Below are 18,504 nucleotides of genomic sequence, written 5' to 3'. Positions count from 1 at the left end.
ACATCATTCACACCACACACAAGGTAGGTGCGGCACATCGACAGGCTTATTAGCCGTGCACCGCCTGTATGGGGAGGGGTGTTGGGCAACAGTGCTGCGGGCCTGGGGCAGGCTGGTGCCCAAGGGGCCAGTCATGCCTGGCGCCAGCCCTGGATGCAAGCTTAGACTTGGAATGCTATGAAAGGCTCATTGGTTAACAGCGGGAGGGAATCAGATTTTTCTTCCTTGTCTGGAGGTGTGTGTCTTCCTCACTGCAAAGGGCTGCCTAGAAGGGAAATCCCAAATGAATTAGTGGCTATATTTCCTACAGGGTTTATATTCATTTGTTAGGGTTTTTTTAAATGCATTGTTTCCCGTCTGAGAGCCAATCAGCCTAAGCTTGATTCAGTACGTGGTGCTCTCTGGGTGCCCCCTTGCAAACTGTAGAAAACGACAGAGGAAAAAATGCGGCTGGTGGCGCAAAAACCTGCCTTGTTTTTTTACAGCACCTTATGGAGCTGCAGGGGTACCCGAGCAGCCCCCTCTAGGAGCCCAACACTCCCCTGCAAGCATTTTTGACCCACTGGCCTTCCTCGTTTCTGATTCGGGGGCAGAGTCTCTGCTGAACCAGAACAAAGCAGGTGAGCCAGCGCTGATCTGTTGCTGCTGGGGTGGGGGGTCGTGGGTCAGCTGCAGCTTATAAACAAGGGTGAGCCGGGTATGGGCGGGATCAGCCCACGGCTACCAAGGAAGCACTAGCAAAACTCCACTCGGGGGCTAAAACTCAGCCCCCAAATATGCTCTGGAGGTAACAGCCTGGCTTCTCCTCTGTTAAAAAAAAATGGAATCAAGATGGTACCCAGATGTGGCAGGGTTTGGATGTTCACATTCCCTTCACACTGCCAATTCTGTAGATGACCTTTGTGTTGTGTTCAGGTGAGCTCAGGTATTGGGCTTGTGAATTGCAGCAACCCTAGGTAAGCCACAGCTATTATGCAGATGCCATCTGCAGAGCCTCGCTATGGTCTTCCCCCCCCCCCCCGGAAAAAAACCCCTCTGGGCTAGTGTGAGCCCCTCCTGAGGGAGAGGCACGTTAAAAGCACCTTGATCTGTGGGTTCCATGGGGATTAGGCCCCAAACCTGAGTCACAGTTACAGCTACAATCAACTGGAGTGGAGTATATTTGTGTCTGTTGAAGCTTCAGCCCTCGCTACAGACTCTCACTCACTTCTCCCAAGCAGTCCCCGCACCCAGAGTCACAACAACAACAACAAGTCCTTTTCATAGAATCATAGAATAGTAGAGTTGGAAGGGGCCTATAAGGCCATCAAGTCCAACCCCCTGCTCAATGCAGGAATCCAAATCAAAGCATTCCCGACAGATGGCTGTCCAGCTGCCTCTTGAAGTCTCCGGTGTCAGAGAGCCCACTACCTCTCTAGGTAATTGGCTCTATTGTCGTATGGCTCTAAGTTAGGAAGTTTTTTCCTGATGTCCAGTCGAAACCTGGCTTCCTGCAACTTGAGCCCATTATTCTGTGTCCTGCACTCTGGGGCAATCGAGAAGAGATCCTGGCCCTCCTCTCTGTGACACAACCTTTCAAGAGTGCTATCCTATCTCCCCTCCGTCTCCTCTTCTCCAGGCTAAACATGCCCAGTTTTCAAGGCCTTCTCTCTGTACTTGCCCTCTTCTGGGTTCCTCTCTAGTTAGTGGCAGCTGCTGTAGATGGCCCAAGTTCCAGCTGTCTCCACGGTCCTCGGCAGAGTGGATCCAGGCACTGCAGCCCTTCTAAATCCAATGGCTTTCCAGTAGCCCCTATCTTAGGGGCATGGGGCTTGGCCCAGGGATGGATCCAGAAGTCCGAGGGCTATTCCCTTTGCAGGATCCTCTGTGGTTACCTTCAGTGGGTCAGTCCCGCAGGATCCTAGCCCCAGAGGGTTTGGGTAGTCAGGGCAGCCTCTTCTCCCAGCTTCTTGTATTGGCAGCTTCAAGCTTCCAGTTGGCAGCAAAAGAAGCTTTAGGAAACCCTAGTGATGGCAGCTCTTCTTGTCCCAGCTTCTTCTCCAGCCCCCCCCCCAGCTGTTCCTTCTGGCCTACTTATGCCCCAAAGCTCCAGGAGACCTTTGTAAGTCTCAGGTGTTCTCAGCTGTCCCTTGCCCCACCCATCTCCTGGCTTGGCTGATGGAGAGACTGCCCTGATCCCTGCACAAGTGGATCGGGGCCTTCTTAAAGGGGCCATGCTGGTAAGACCACTTTGGCCCTAGGCCCCGTGGACCTTCACAGGAGGTTTTGACCTGGGGGCTGCAAAGGTAGTGTGTTTTGTGGAGCCAGCACTTGGGTGGGCTTTCACAAGAGTCTATATATCTGCTCAATTTTTTTCCCCCATAGCTCCTGCAAGAGAGATGGGATCTCCTGAAGATTTCTGGTTGGGAGGTCAGCACTTAGTGGAGGGACAAGGAGTCCCTTTCTTTGCGCCGCCAGGTAAAAAACAGGAGTGCATTCAGCAAGAATGTCTGTGTTCCTTGTGACGTTTTATTTATTTAAAAGATTTCTATCCCGACCTTCTACCTTATAATAGGGCACTCAGGGCGGCTTACAAAAATAAAATAAAACACGTACATAATAAAATTGTAAACAATAAAATCACAAAAGCATTAAAATAAAATAAAATACATAAAATACAATTAAATTACATAAAATACTATACACACACACACACATACATATAGGGAGAGGTACTAAAGGGGACTACAAGGGTAAAAATTAACGTAGAAGACATAAAATCAGTGTCAGGCTGTACCTTCAGTCCCTCCCAAAGGCTCTCCGGAACAAGATCGTTTTCAGAAGTCTCCGGAAAACCATCAGGAGGGAGCAGAGTGGACTTCTTGGGGTAGGGTATTCCAAAGCTTGGGGGCCACAGCTGAAAAGGCTCTCTCCCACTTGCCTGTCAATCTAACGTCTTTCACTCCAGGCACACAGAGGAGACCAGAGGCAGATGATCTTAAATCCCAGGCAGGTACATATGGGTGTAAGTGGTCCCTCAGGTACATTGATCCAAGGCCGTTTAGGGCTTTAAAGGTCAGAACCAGCACTTTGAATTGGGCCCGGAAGCAAATTGGGAGCCAGTGGAGTCAATAAAGCACAGGGGTGACATGCTCCCTACACCATGCTCCAGTTGACATTCTGGCTGCTGCATTTTGAGCAGGGCTTCAGCTCCAGCAAGAGCGGCATCTTTTCTTGGGTCTAACTGAGGGAGGTCAAGGGATTCCTTCGAGAAGAGGGGGACAGGGCAGTGCTTGAGTAAAGGCTGAGTTGGGTTTGAAGCCCCTTTGCAGGAACTCTCCCTCTGGCCTCCGGTCCGCACAGAAGTTTGCAAAAGGCTGTTGCTCCGCGGTTAGAGCACCTGCCTGGCATGTAGAAGATTCCAGGTTCAGTCCCCAGTGGCATTTCCAGGTAGGACTGGGGGTGTCCCCTGTCCGAAATCCTGGAGGGCTGCTGCTGGTCAGTGTAGAGAATCCTGAGCTAGATAGACCAAGGGCCTGACTCAGTCTAAGGCAGCTTCTTTTGTGACCGGACATGCATTTTTTCCACACAGTTCTGCCTGCAATCGCTCAGTCTCCTAGCGGTTGTTGTTGTAAAGATGCCCTTGAGCCCAGGTGGATTCCTCCTCTGAGTAGAAGATGGTTGTCCCCTTGGACTCCGCTTCAGTTTCCAAACAAATCTTGATTTACAGAGAGGGAGGCAGTCAGTCAGTTGGTGGGACAAAGTGAGGCCAGGGCAGCAGAGCATCAAGAGACAGTTCCCAGGGTCCTTTGCTTCCCACCTTTAGGGATTTCCTCTTCCCACCCCCTTCCAGTTCCTCCCGTCCACCCCTGTGTTCATGCATCCTCTCTGAAGCTGGATGCAGAGAGAGAGAGATGCATGCTCAGCCCAGCCCTCAGCACCCTCCCTCTTCTTGCTCCCATCCTCAGGTGGAAGCAGCGCATCTCCTCTTCGCTTGCCTTGAAAAGGCAATGAGCAGGAGGGAGAGCCAAAGCAGGAGAACTTGGTGAAGGAGACCTTTTACTGGAAGGATCTACGCTCACCCACGCGCCATAGCAACAGATCCTGATATGTCCTTTGTTTTCCCCCTGTTCCAAGGTTTTCTCTCTTGATAATGTCCTGTGGGGAAGCCGCTTTCTCGGTTCCATGTAATACGGAGCACCTAGACAAAAGCCCAGGCAGGCTGGTGGCCCCAGCCCAGTTTCTGTGTAAATAGTTTGCCCCTCTCTTTGCGTGCAGTGCCCAGCAAGATTCCTGATGCAGCAGAGATGCACTTCCCGGGAAGCCTCCCCATGGGTCTGATAGATGTCGCGGGGCCTAAACTCCCAAAGTCGAAGGAGTCGTCATCAGCAGGTGAGAGGACAGCTTTGTGGGAAGCTGGCTTGGGTTTGAGATCCCTCCCCCAGCCTCAACCCTTAACCTGTCTTGATGACTGCATGCAGTGACAGGCTCCAGTTCATGATTCCCAGAGCTGTTGCATGCGAGCCCCCCACCCAATCTCCTTTGTCCTTTCTTTGGGGTGAATAGGCTGATCAAGGTGGGAATGGTGAGGTGGGAGTGAGGTCCTGCCACCAAGTGGCTTGGGAGGTGGCATTTGTGGTGGCACGTTCAAGACAAGCAACCTGCAAACTGAGCAGAGGACAAATATAGGATGTAGTGATCACCCTGCAGGCTGAGGTGCTTCTTGGCCAATTGGAGTCAGACTTGGCTCCCCAGAGTGAGCCCCAACCCACTGTGGTCACAGGCTTGATTTGTAATTAAGCTTCATTGTGTACTCCTCTCTGTGCAGCTGGGGGAGCGCTAGGAGCAGTGCTGATGATCTGGCTCTGAATGTCCTCTGGGTCAGGGGCGGCAACAAAAACAAGGAGCAAAGCCAATCCCTTTTCTCTCTTGGCCATTTCATAGAATCATAGAATAGTAGAGCTGGAAGGGGCCTGTGAGGCCATCCAGTCCAACCCCCTGCTCAATGCAGGAATCCAAATCAATGCATTCCCGACAGATAGCTGTCCAGCTGCCTCTTGAATGCCTCCAGTGTCGGGGAGCCCACTACCTCTCTAGGTCATTGGTTCCATTGTCGTATGGCTCCACAGATCATTTGCTTTGTTCTGTTTCTAAACATCAGAAATGGTGGCCTTGGCTATGGGAGGAGCGAACTGTTCTAAATCTTCTGCTTGTGTGTGTTTATTATAGGTTCTCCTCCAGTCGGAGGTACCGGTCCTGCCCCTGCAGTGGAAGAGCTGATAGGGTTTGAGCCTTCATCTGACCACACATCTTTGCCACCTGAAGACACTCCAGCAGGTGAGCCTGACCTTGAGACTTCATTGTGTATGTGTGTTTGCAGTACCACCATTTGAAAATGAGGTCAGTTCTGGGTTTGCACAGGAAACACTCTTTAAGAGCCTGCCGTCAACCAGTTTTTAAAGGTACCAAACGCTCCCACAAGCAGGAGCCCCATGAGAAATGGGGCAGAGGAAGAGACTTTATTTATTTATTTATTTATTTATTGCATTTGTATACCGCCCCATAGCCAAAGCTGTCTGGGTGGTTTACAACAATTAAAACACATGCTAAAATGCCTGGGAGAAGAGGAAAGTCTTGACCTGGTGCCGAAAAGATAACAGTGTTGGCGCCAGGCACTCCTCGTCAGACAGATCATTCCATAATTTGGGGGCCACCACTGAGAAGGCCCTCTCCCTTGTTGCCGTCCTCCGAGCTTCCATCCCTTCTCTCTTCACTCTCTCCTTCTCTGTCTCCCAACATCACCCCTTTCACTGCGCCTCCTGATGTGTACATCCTGTCCTGCCACACTCCTCCACGACCTGGTCCTCTGCTGGCTGTGGATGAAGAGCATCCACAGTTGCAAATGCAGCTGGCAGTATTCTTACATGCTAGAGAACCAGTCAAAGGGGTAGAGCTGCAAATCTGAGGCTGCACAGTCTCTCCAGAGCAGGCTTCCCCAATCTGGTGCCAATGTTTTGGACCACAACTCCCATCATTCCTGGTGTTGGTCATGCTGGCTAGGGTTGATGGGAGTTGCAGCCCAGTACATCTAGAGGGAATGAGGTTGGAGAATCCTGCTCTAGGGCCAAAGGCAAGCAGCCAGTGCCCCAAAATGATTGTGGGCTTTGCCCTCTGCCTCAGAAGGTTGCAGAAGGCTGTGCTGTTCCCAGAGTCCAAAGTTTTTCAAACCCTTGCAGTTTCTGTGGTGAAGGTGGGCCAAGTAGACTTGGCTAATCTCACAGAATGTTCATAGAATAGTAGTGTTGGAAGGGGTCTATAAGGCCATCAAGTCCAGCCCTCTGCTTAATGCAGGAATCCAAATCAAAGCATCCCCGACAGATGGCTGTCCAGCTGCCTCTTGAAGGCCTCCAGTGTCGGAGAGCCCACTTCCTCTCTAGGTAATTGATTCCCTTGTCATAGGGCTCTAACGGTTAGGAAGTTTTTCCTGATGTTCAGCTGAAATCTGGCTTCCTGCAACTTCAGCCCATTATTCCGTGTCCTGCACTTTGGGACGATTGAGAAGAGATCCCTCCTCTATGTGACAACCTTTCATGTACTTGAAGAGTGCTATCGTATCTCCCCTCAGTCTTCACTTCTCAAGGCTAAACATGCCCAGTTCTTTCAGTCTCTCCTCATAGGGCTTTGTTTCCAGCCCCCTGATCATCTTGTTCTCCTGCTCCATCTAGTCCAGCATTCGGTTTCCAGAGTAGGCCCACGAAATGCCCCTGGGAACTCCAGGCAAGGCAAGAAGGGGATGGCCATCTTCCATTTTGTCCCTAGCCTCTGCCATTCAGCCACAGCCTGCTTTTGGAGAGGTGTTGACCTATGACCGATGGGAAGGGCCGTAGCTGAGTGCTTGAGCATCTGCACTGTGTGCAAACAGTCCCAGGTTCATTCCCCAAGGGCATCTCCAGGTATGCTCCAGGGGCATCTCTCTCCAGGGCTGGGAGAGCCCTCCTTCCTGAAACCCCAGAGAGCCACTCCCAGTCAGCATAGGCGATACTGATGAGCCAATGGTCTGGCTACATGTAAGGCAGCTTCCTGTGTCCTGTAGTTGAGGAGTGGCGTGGCAAGGGGCGAGTGGATTGGCTCCTGCTGGGAGGAAGGGCGGGATATAAATCTGATAAATAAATAAATAAATGATACTGATCCTGGAGGGGGATTTGTAGGTAGCTGGATGGTGTCTGGCTCCCTTTCAGGTGGGGAGAGGCAACTCTTTCTCTCCTTTTTCTTGGAACAGGCTTTCCAGAAGCTGCTGCGGAAAAGGAGCAAACAGTGAAGGCTGTGGACTCCATGGCTCCTGGCGCCGGCAGTTTCCCTGTGTTGGAGAAACGGGAGGAGAGCAAGCCTTCCCCCACCCAGCAGAAGGAGAAGGAAGGAAGCAGCTGGTCTTCCATGTGGAAGGCAGAAGAGGAGGCAGCAAGCATGCCTCCTTCCGGTCCGAAGGCTGAAGACCGTCAGGCTTTCCTCAACCAGCTGGCAGGGGAGGTGGCAGCAGCAGCAACCAGGCCCCCTGACCAGAAAGCAGAAGAGAGCAAGCCCTTCCTCTTCCTTCCCACAGAGAAGGAGGAGAGTAAGCCTCCAAGCCCCAAAGGTGAAGAGCTTCAGGCTTTTCCCACCCAGCACACAGAGAAGGTAGAGGAGAGTAAGCCTTCTCCCACCCAGCATGTGCAGGAGGCCCCAAACCAGCCTTCTGCAGCCCAGAAAGCAGAAGAACTCGAGGTTCCTCCCAGCCAACACTTGGAGAAAGTAGGAGAGAGCAAGGTCTCTCCTAGCCAGTCCACGGCGGCGGATCAGGAAGAGGCCAAGCCACCCTCCTCCCCCAGCCAATCCTTGGAGCACTTTCCTGTGCTGGAGAAGCTTGCTGAGAAGGACAGGCTGCCTCCCAGTAAACCTGCCGAGAAGCCAGAGGAGCACAAGCAGCCACGGTTCACTCAGCCTGTGGAGCGCCTTCCAGAGCCCGTGGGTAAGGAACGCTGTCGGGAAAATAGATTTCGATTCCTGCTGCAAGGCCTTCTCTGTCCTTCTGCTGGCAGCGGTTAAAGCCCCACCCTCCTTCTGCCCAGGAGCTTGAGCCTGGGCTTCTCGTGGGGGGGGGGGCGGCGCACAGAGCCCTACCAGCAGCGCCCCCCAAATGCAGCAGAGGTGAGGGCTGATCTGGAGATTGGGGGATATTGAGAGGCAGAGCCCTTGCAAAAGGCAATGCTGTCCTGCTGGGCTGTGTCGGGCCAGGCTGATTGTCCGTGTAGCTCAGCACTGGATCCTCAGCGACCTGGATGTCACGGTGAAGCTGGCTAACAGAACTATCCTCCATTTAACTGCCATCTCAGACCGCTGGATTTGTGCTGTCCCTAGAGATTGTGCTTTAGGTCATGGGGAGAAGCTTGGGTGGGGGAATTCTTTCTTTTTTTTTTTTTTAAAAAAAGTGATATCTTTATGCTTTTGTTTCTAGCAGAGTCAAAGGAATCGGTACCCCTGGGAGAGTCCAAAGGTGACACGGAACAGCTTTTGGCTTCTACTCTTGCCGAAGTGGCCAAGCCAAAGGAAGCGTCTGAGCCTGGCCCTGCCCAGCCCGTGGAGCTGCCCCAGGAAAAAGTCTCTCTGGAACCTGCAGGTAGGTGGAGGAGAAAGAGTCACGCTGCATCTCAAGTTCTTCTTTTCCATCTCCACCCTTCTGCTCCCTTCACTCTCTTGCAGATTGCCTCTCCCTTTCCAGCCAAAGAGGCAAACTGTCATCTTCTGCTGTGGGGGTAAGAGATTGCCCCAGCTTTATCGCTGTTCCTTATTTCCACTTACTTCCCACTCTCCAGACTCAAAACTGGGCATCCTCCTACTACCAGGTTGCTCACCTTCCCCTGGGAGCTAGGGTTCAGCACAGGCAAGTCTTCTCGATATGCTTTCCCCTCTTGTATGTTGCGGTATGTAATATTTTTCCCCTTCCGATTCTGGAGTCTGTGGGCTTAATCTCTGAATCTGACAGTTAAGATGATCTTTTCCGTTGCAGACCTCTTGATGCTGGTCTGTGGGGGGGAGTACTTTTGGCATGTCCTCCCTCTTCCCCTTAAATGTACACTCCCACTGCCAAATTTAGGGGATGGTGTGGGGACCTGGCTGTGCAAAGACGGCCTTGCAGTCTGTGCCGTGAACAAGGAACGAGTTATGACCAACAGCAGATTACTCCTCCCCTAGAGGCTTTGCCTTCCATCACCATGTTGTGGCTGGCTACCTGACTTCTCCATCTAGTCATGCCCACGCTCTGCCATGTCTTCAACTTGCCAATCTACTCATTTCCTGGAGGGAAAGTTCTCTATTCCTAGAGCTCTTGCCTGCATGCACCTGGCCTTTTTTTTTTCTCTAAGAGAAGAGGCAAAGTAGGCCCTGAAAGCCATTCTGGTAAAGTTTTTTAAAGGCTTTTAAAAGCACAAGAACAGTTGTTGAAATGTCCTGTAATATAAAAGTGATGACTCCTCAGGAGACTTTGCCCATGTTGCAAGATACGTTTGGCAGTAGTAGAAAGAAAGACATGCAAATGCAGTGGATTAGTCTCCCCCTCCCACTCCCAAAACTGCACTTGCTTAGGGAGGGAGTTGGTGCTAGTGTTGACTAGACATTTGGAGTCTTGCTTAAAGTCACTCTTGGTGAGCAATCGCTGTGGTACTTGAGCAACCTTCCTGTATTCCAGGTCCACTTCCTGCCCAAGTAAGGCGCGCTAACAAATCGAGTGACCACCGCAGGCTTGGCAGAGTGAAACCTGCCCGGCTGCCTGTGGCAGATGACCCAGAGGAGCTTCTTGCAGGCCTCCCAGCTGCAACCAAGAGCCATGAGCGAGGAGGAGACCCCTTTCCTGCAGCAGAGTGTGGCAGCTATATCGCTGGGACGTCCCCCCGGAGCAAGGCTCCTCACAGGAAAGCAGCTGGCCAGCCGTTTGAGTTTGGAGAGGCCCACAGAGAGGGCTTCAGAGGAGAGAGCTGGGATCAGGACGCTTCAGCAGCATTGAAGAAGAAGAAGAAGAAGACGAAGCAGAAGAGGAGCCAGCAGCTGAGGGCGGCTGAGACGTGGGAGGACAACTCTGAAAGGCTGCGAGCTCCCCGAAAGTCTGAGCTCCCTGTTACTGAGCCCCATGAGAGTGCCAAAGAGGTCTCAGGAGCCCCTGCAGAAGTCCTTGACAGGGATCCCTTCAAGCTCAAAAGAGAGGGCCAGCTCCTCGATGGTCTGCAGATCCTCACTCCAGTTCCTGCAAAAGGAGAGCTGGCCCTGCAGCCTGGAGGCGCTTCTAAACTTGCGCTGGATGCAAAAGCAGGAGAATTTGACAGAGCAGAAGCGATGAGTGATGACAGCTTGGAATTGCCACCTCAAAGCAAGAGCAGGAAGCCTCCTGCAGAGCCATCGAAGCATGGTGCCCAGCAGGATGTGCCAGGAGGCCCCACCGAGCCACAGGCTGCTCCTCTGGAAGTGCCCCCTTTTGGGAAAAGTAGGAGATCGGAGGGCCAGGCTCATAAGGACTTGGGCCCTGGCATGTTCCCTTCAGCGACCAAACCTGCTGTGAGCAGGGAAGTTGAGATCACACCTGCAAAACCTGCAGTTGCAGAGGAGAACGTGGCCCCAGAGGGCCTGGCTCCTTTCCGGGAGGTGTTGGCAGAGGAGCCAAAGAGAGAAGAGAAAGGTGGAAGGGGCAAAAGGGCTGGCGAGGGAGCGGCCAAATCTCCAGTTGTAGCAAAGACAATGGAACTGACCAAAGAAACGAGTTCCCCAGATAAAAGCAAGGAGAGAATCCCTGTTGCATCCGAGTCTCTGTCAGAAGCAAGCCCCTTTCGGGAGCTTTCGCCAGGAGATGCAAAGGGGAGCAGCCCGGCAAAAAGTGTGACCCTTGATTTTGGTTCAGTGGGAATTCCCTTTGTCTTGGAAACCAAGTCAGAGCCTATCAAGCCTCTGCCTCCCGCTGAGATGTTTGGCAGTACTAAAGTGCCTTCTACTGATACAAGCAGGGCAGCTAGCTCCAGCCCTCCGGAACAGCCAGCTGGGGCTGTTCCCAGGCTGGGGAGTGACCAGCCTAAAAAGAGGGGCAGTGATGGGAGAAGCAAGAGAGCTAACAATTCCTCAGATCAGCGGCGGTCTCTGTCGGAGGACAGGGCCAGTCTGAGCAAAGCGTCAGGCGCAGAGGGTTCTGGGACACCTGTTGAGACCAGCTTTGCAGCTGGAAGCAGCGAGGCAGGTGGCTTCTCTAGCGCAGTGGAGAGTGAAGCAGTTCTTGGTTCTGCAGGAGTGGCCGAGAAACCAAAGAGAAGTAGCGATGGGAAGAGCAGAAAGGCTGTGAAGAGAAGCTCGTTGGGGGCGTCATTTTCTCCAGGGGTGGAGAATAGCACCGGCCACCTTCCTGCTGAAGTGAACAGAGCCGGCCAGACTAAAGAGAGAACAGATTCCAGCCCAGGGGCTGATTTCTTAGCTGCGAGCCAGCTGTTGGAAGCTGCTGCAGAGACAGCAAAGCTGCAAACTCTCGCTGCGATGTCCTTGGTGGAGGAAGCAAAGGGGGCTCCGGACAGCAAAAGCGAATGGCTTGACTTCCCTTCCTCAGCATACCCTTTTATCGTGGGAGCACCAGCCAAGGGTACCGAATGCCCCGTGTGCCCTTCTGAAACAAAGGGAGACGCTGCGTCTGGTGAAGGTGTCTCCGTTTTAGAGAGCCCCACCGTAGCAGAGCCCGCCTCGGAGCTTCCAGCAGGCAAACCCAAAAAGAGGAGCAGTGATGGGAGAAGCAAGAAATCTGGGAAAAGTCCTTCAGCACAGCCGTTCCTCTTGGAGGCAGCATCCGACCCCGCAAGCATGCCTCCCAAGAAGGCCGATGTCTCTAAAGAGGCAGGTTCTGCTGACGGGGTCCAGGCGCCTGGGGATGCCGCTCTGCTCCAACAGCGAGAGAGCAGTCAAGCACCGCTTCCTGCTGCAAAACCAACGGCAGAAACTGAAGTGCAGAGGAAGGGGGAGTTAGGCACAAGGCTGGAAAAGAGTTGCTTTGAGCAGCCGCCCGCCTCTGATCTGAAAACCAGCACCCCAAAGCCGGAGCTCTTCACTAAAGCCAAAGAGACCCTTTCCGCTGCTGAAGGGCAGGAAGCCAGCCTAGAGCTTTGTGTGGGAGGCAGAAGAGAGGGGCCGAAACCCCACCATCCCCTCCTGGAGCTGACAGCAGAAGAACAGAGGGCAGCAAAGTTGGAAGGGCAAAGCCATCAGGTTTGCAGCCAAGCTTTGGAGGCAAAGCCTGAACCTGCTAGACCAGGTACTGTAGAAAAGGAGGTGGCCAAAACCGAGGAGACTCCGTCGCCCCCGAGCGAAGGCAAAGAGAAAGGGTTAGACCATCCCTTGGAGGATACCAAAGTGGCAGGCCAAGCCGCTGTTACATCGCTTGTGGTGGAGACATCAAGAGGTGCTGAGGAAAGGAAGAACAGAAAGGGCGAGCCTTGTTTGGAACATCCCTTTCTTTCGGGGGCCAAGGGGGAGGTGGGCGTGCTTTTGGCTTCTGAACTGGAGGAAAAACCCAGAGAGCCATCTTCTCCTCGAAGCGGCAAGGAGGGAAGCGGCGGTGGCTCAGCTCTTTCCAGTCGGCATGACCTCACTGCCAAAGCCGCAAAGAGGGGCAGTGACAGGAAAAGCAAAAAGGCTGCGAGTGGTCCCAACCAGCCCACTCTGCAAGAGAAGGCAGACTCAAGCAAAGGACAGCATCCCGAGGTGGCTGGCTTCCTCCAAGGTATGGAAGAAACAGAGCTTGTCGATGAGAACAGAAATATTAAAAGCCTTCCCCCAGGGCATGAGATTCTGTGGGAAGAGAACAGAATGAGCTTGTTTGGCCCCTCTGTTCTTTTTGGTGCCAGTGGTCTCATCGAAGCAGCTTCCAAAAGCCAAGGGCTGGGATGCCCCTTTCTAGAAGACCCAGGCAAGTTTATGGCCGAACTAAGCAAAGAGGAGCTTTTTCTTCCCGCAATACAGAAAGATGCCAGTAAAAGTGGCCGGGAGGATCAGCGTGAGGTGCAGGAGAATTCTGCAAAGTCAGAAGGTCAAGGGGCCATGATAGAGACTTCCCTTTTGGTGAAAGCAGGTGATGAAACTAGGGAGAAGAGGAAGAAAAGCAAACGGCCCCCGTCAGAGCGCCTTGCCAGACAGGAGGCCAGAGCTGGAAAGGATCAGGCGCTCTGCTCCGTTCCGGCAGAACACGGAGGAAAAAACCTCCTGGAGCAAACGCAAAGCTCAGGACTTGGCTCCTCCAAACTGCCAGTGGACGAGGAGCCAAAGGTGGCTCCCCTGCTGGTTGCTGGAGCAGAAGGAATTGGCTTGGTTGGGAGAGGGACCATCGTCCCTCCCGTGGAATTGCCGGCCCTTTGGCAGAACAAGAGGGAAGCAGCAGCGCTCCAAGCTCTGACGGCCGCTCTCGTTGGTGGCAGTGGAGAGCCAACAGAGTTAGCAGAAAGCAGCAAAGGAGCTGAGCTGAGGACCTCTGAAGGTCTTGATAGCTTAGGAAGTAAGGCAGGGGCAGATAAGGCCCCGGAGGATGTCCACATGGAGGAAGCGGCTCCTGCTCATAAACCTAAAGACCTTTCTAAGCATCCGGAGCTGGATGATGTGAACGAACCAAAGATCAGCCTGCCTGTGCAGGCGGCCGGCGAGAAGGAGAAGGCACGTCTGCAAAGGGAGGCAGCTGAGCCAAAGAGCATGCCAAGTTTGGGATCTGAACCTGGCGAGGTGATTCAGCAAGCGATGGTTGCTGATTGTGGTGACCAAGTTGCAAGAGAGACCAAGAAAGAGGAAAGAAAGGCTAAAGCTCCTGAGCAAATGAAAGGCTACATGAGACCCACAAAGTCGTCAAGAGGGCTTCCTCCTCCTCCTCCTCCACTGAGAGTTGCTGCTCCAGAGCAAGGCAGGAGAAGGCCCGCGAAACCGGATGGCCTGAACCTGCAAAGGCAAGGTGTGTGTTTGCAAAACTGTGGCGCATCGGCAGTAATGCATACTACAGCTTGTGTGTGAGAACTTGGCTCCTTGGCATGAGCACCTAACTGTTAATCCTGCGGCCGACGCACAATTGTACCTGGCATGACTTGTGTCTTGGCTGTTCTTTTAATTAAGAGCCTGTTTTGATTCTGCTTGCCTGTTTTCACCACGGTGCTAATGGCCAGATTTTGAAGAACTGACATTGTAAACCTAGCTCCAAAGCTTGTTTTTATGTGCTTATTCCTGCTTAAGTAGTTCGTACTGCTACTCACTAATGTTGAAAACTTGTTCCATCTTCTAGCAAAGTCACTTCTTGATACCACATTGCCTGGAGTTTTCCCGTATGTGAGGTTCAGGTCTTGGTGCATTCAGTTGTCAAGCCCCCACTTCTCCACAGATGCTCGTAGGTCGAAGTCCAATAGATTCTTAGTGCTTTCCCATCCCATACCTTTCTGAAGATGAATCTGTTTAACAACTTTGTGGTGGTCATGAATGTCCCTCTTGCTAGCATGGAGGTAATCAGATGATGGTTGGCTCACGTGGTACGCCCACTGCAGGCATTATGGCTCACTGTGTGGGATGCAGCCAAGGGGAACTGTGTCTGAGGCCCATTTGTGGGGAGGTGAGTAATTCATGAATTTGCAGGCTACCGCTCTGAAAATGAAGCAGTGCTTCTGGTGGGGAGGAAATGGCCTGGTCTCAGCAGAGGTGCTTTCACAGTGGATCTGAAGATCTCTGCTTATGCTTAGATGTCCACGCTGCTGCTCACACACCTACTGTTCCTTATGAGGAAGCAGAGTATTTTGGTCCCTGTTCCTCAGGTGTGAACACATGGGATAAGAGGCAAAAAAAATGAGGACAAATTGGATCAGTTTAGTCAAGGAGATTTAAAGCAGTGGTTTAGATCAGCAAAAGCCGATTTAAATCACGTTTCTCATTGATACAACTTCTTATATTTCCTAAACAGTGGTGCAGATCTGACCTCTAAACCATGTTAATTTTCAGCTGAATAGCTTTGTATAATTTTTCAGATAATTATCTTAGACCGTGGTACTGAATACGCTGCTTAGTGGATAACTTCGCTTGTTACCTGCATTACGCAGCTTGTTTTAATATTAACCAAGTTATTATTTTAAGAGAAACTCAATATTTTTAAGTTCCAATTTTATATCTTTTAAAATAATTAATTTTTATACACCTCGGAAAGGAGTCTGCAGTCAACACCCGCGTTTTCCTTTTAAAGCAAGTTTAATCCTGCCCCCTGGGGTACTAACTTGAGACCCTGAGGATCAAACTTGGGGCTTTCTATGTGAAAAACATCTACTCTGTCACTGAGCGACAGTCTCTCCTCACCTTTCCATGCCCATGTAGTTTTACCCCCAAACATTTCTTTTTAGATATCAGACAGCTTCAGATCACTATCAGAAGTGTAGTCTTTGCCATGAACTCTGAATGAACATGGAAACACCTTTCCCTAACATACGTTGGTCTCCTGTTGTCACTAAGCAAGATGCGTTAACGCTGCTTGACAGAGTATCGTAACATCAGCTCGCATGGGAAATTTTTTAAATTAGTAAAAGATTGCGCCACGTTGGCCTTAATGATTTGCTCTGGTTTCTGAGAGGTTTTATATCTTTAATGAGTGTTGCACAACCCATGAACTACCGTATATTCCGGCGTATAAGACGACTGGGCGTATAAGACGACCCCCAACTTTTCCAGTTAAAATATAGAGTTTGGGATATACTCGCCGTATAAGACTACCCCTGCTTATGACATGCAGGTACTTAGCAGGAAAACTGTCACTTATAAACTTATAAATATTAATATTTGGATTGTCCAGTTGTTTTGTTTTTGTGCCTAGGAATTACCACCAAAAACTGGGGAAAGATGTGAGAAATCTTTTTTTTAAAAGCAACATTAAATGCCTAGACTCTAGTTTCCAACACTATGGAGTACTGATTGATTGATTAAGAGAATTTATATCCTGCCCTTTTGCTGTTAAAAACAGAGCTCAGCACAGCTTACAAATATAGTAAAAACAATAAAAATACACAATCAGAGAAAAACAAGCCAAAATGTTAGGAAAAGGAGTCTTTCACACCACATGCTCAGTTCTAAATACTGTTGCAGCAAGTTTTACAAGTTCCTCCAGTATTCCACTGGTGCAGGCACTCAGACATTCAAAGTACTGTATGTTTCTTAGGTTTTATAAAAGCAGAGCTTTGCTTAACTCAAAATTTCTTCTCCCTTTGATAACCACATCTACACAGGTTCCACCTCCATACTCAAAATGAAACTGAGCCTGGAAGTGTACAACAACCCCACACATACCTTGCTAATTCGATTATCAATGCCAGGATGTCTGTCTTATCGACTACTCTCCTGCTCCCCCCCCCCACACACACACCGGGCATCATGAAAGACCCAGTCCTGGGCTCAGAAAGAAAATAAATATCTGGTCCTCTTCAAAGTATTGATAAGCTTCTTGTTTTAATTGAAATAATAATTATAAATTCTTGTTCTTATCACTAATGGGAGTTAATTATTTTGCATATGCTGCTGTTGCTTCTATGGCTGTAATGGAGTGAGGTTAAAGATAAGTGAAATGCAAATAGGAAAAAAAAAACAGAAGGCAGTAACCCTTTCCTAAATGTAATACCATACCAACCACAACAAGATTCCTATAAGGCAAAAAACTAAGCATCTCACAACCAGTCAGGATTCCTAACCAAAAACCAAAAATATGATAAATGAAGAAATATTTATATAAGCATAACTATCAAATATATTTATTATTTACACAAACTGTAAAGATATTTATAGTGCAATCCTAAATTTATTTATTCAGAAGCAAGTCCCAGCGTATTCAATGGGGCTTACTCAAACAGGGACAGAAATGCAACCTCAAGTGATAGGCAACTTCATTCACACAACCCAAAATTCCGAATCATGCCACTTTACACTGTTTTGCAACTGTTTATACTTGTTTTTATGGTTATTGGATTTTAAATGGCTTTATTTCTTGTTGTGAGCTGCCTTGGTTTCCCACCCTACCTCACAGGGGTGTTGGAAAGACTCCATACACACACGCACACACTGCAGATGTATAAATACATACAGCCCATATAATAGTTTATTGTCAAACCAATTGGTCATTGCAGAAAAATCAGTATTAGTTTCCTACAGAATAAAAACTGCAATACCTAAGTAAGCCCTGCCTACTTGCTTTAAAATAGGACTGGGGGGGGGCAGAAAGAGAACACAAACACAATTCTTTTTTACATTCACTCCAAAGTCCCATTGATTTTCAGCACATTCATAATCATGTCTACTCAAAAGTAATTCCTACTGAATTCAATAGGATTTACTCTGGACATATGGGATTAGCACTGTTTTTACCCCCAAAAGCAACTATTGGGAAGGTTTTCAAAACACTGCCCAGGATCTGACTCCTACACACAACAAGGGGAAAAACTGAAATGTATATACCTACCCAATTTATGAGATTTTCAGATAAACAGGAGGGGAAACCACCATTTTCTGGCCTCGCAATGAAGTTTTGCAGACACTGCCACCAAACAAACACTTCACTGATTGGCTGAAATCCTGAACGGGCGGGGTTAAAGCTACGAAGTGCTATACAGTAGTTTAAAAAAAGATTTAACCGGGGGGGGGGGTGCCTGACGTTTTTATATATATCTCGAGAACCGCACCACCTAGAAACTTAATTTTTTTAAAAAATGAAAGCTGAGAATCCGGGCCACCTAAGGGGCTAGCCGGGCGCCGGGTGGCATGCTTAGAATCCGGGTAAAACCCGGCTAGCCGGGCAATATGGCAACCCTAATAAGACGACACCCGACGTATAAGACGACCCCCGACTTTGGAGAAGATTTTCCAGGGTTAAAAAGTCATCTTATACGCCAGAATATACGGTAGTTCTGTTTTGGTGGAAGTGCTGTTCCCTGCATGAATTTATGCCTCTAGAGGTGTGTGAGTGTGGGTGTGTTTCCTGCATGGGCGTATAAAATGGAGGGGTGTTTAGAGACAGTGCCTTCTTTTAAAAAATGAAAATTGAATTGCAGGAAATTTTTCCTTCCCCCCCCCCCCCCCCTTGTACACTGCTGTAATAAAAAGGGGCTTAAGCAAACCTCACAGGCTGCTGCAAATGAGAAATGTTGGCTCTAAATGAATGAACCTTCACAGGTAATTGGGCTGTGAACTGCACAGCGTGTCCTAAGACTCCCACCTTCTGTGTGAGTACTCCCTTCTGTGTGAGTAAGCTGGTGACGTGGGCTGTGCTCACTTGCTGGTTCCCCGTGAGTGCTTGGTACTTGGTTTAATAGCAAGAGGAGCTGTCTCTCTTCTCTCTTCCGCTGAGGAATGCACCCTGGATTGAAAGCGGACTGGCCGCTTGCCCGGGCGGGTGGCGTTGCAATTAGAATGCAGTCGCTGCTGTCCGTGTGGGATTGACAAGAGGGGTTGAGAGGTGGCTACAGGCCTCTGGCACGGCCA

At 50.3% G+C, this 18,504-nt stretch overlaps 1 protein-coding gene across 15 annotated transcripts in view; it reads left to right on the top strand.

Annotated features, from left to right (window-relative positions):
- LOC133365191 (treacle protein-like) overlaps positions 1–18,504 on the top strand; it is a 220,437-nt gene that overhangs the window by 122,310 nt on the left and 79,623 nt on the right. For 13 of the 15 annotated variants that reach the window (XM_061586718.1, XM_061586727.1, XM_061586725.1 and 10 more), the window contains 7 exons: positions 486–620; positions 2,365–2,457; positions 4,258–4,371; positions 5,209–5,316; positions 7,259–7,984; positions 8,471–8,632; positions 9,701–13,966. In XM_061586718.1, the coding sequence (XP_061442702.1) occupies positions 486–620; positions 2,365–2,457; positions 4,258–4,371; positions 5,209–5,316; positions 7,259–7,984; positions 8,471–8,632; positions 9,701–13,966 (5,604 nt within the window). The remainder of the gene's footprint in view (positions 1–485; positions 621–2,364; positions 2,458–4,257; positions 4,372–5,208; positions 5,317–7,258; positions 7,985–8,470; positions 8,633–9,700; positions 13,967–18,504) is intronic. The other 2 variants (XM_061586719.1, XM_061586726.1) reach the window with 2 other exon arrangements.

The sequence above is a fragment of the Rhineura floridana genome, chromosome 10 (assembly GCF_030035675.1).
Source record: "Rhineura floridana isolate rRhiFlo1 chromosome 10, rRhiFlo1.hap2, whole genome shotgun sequence".
Lineage (NCBI taxonomy): Eukaryota > Metazoa > Chordata > Lepidosauria > Squamata > Rhineuridae > Rhineura > Rhineura floridana.
This window is presented reverse-complemented; position numbering and strand designations above follow the sequence as displayed.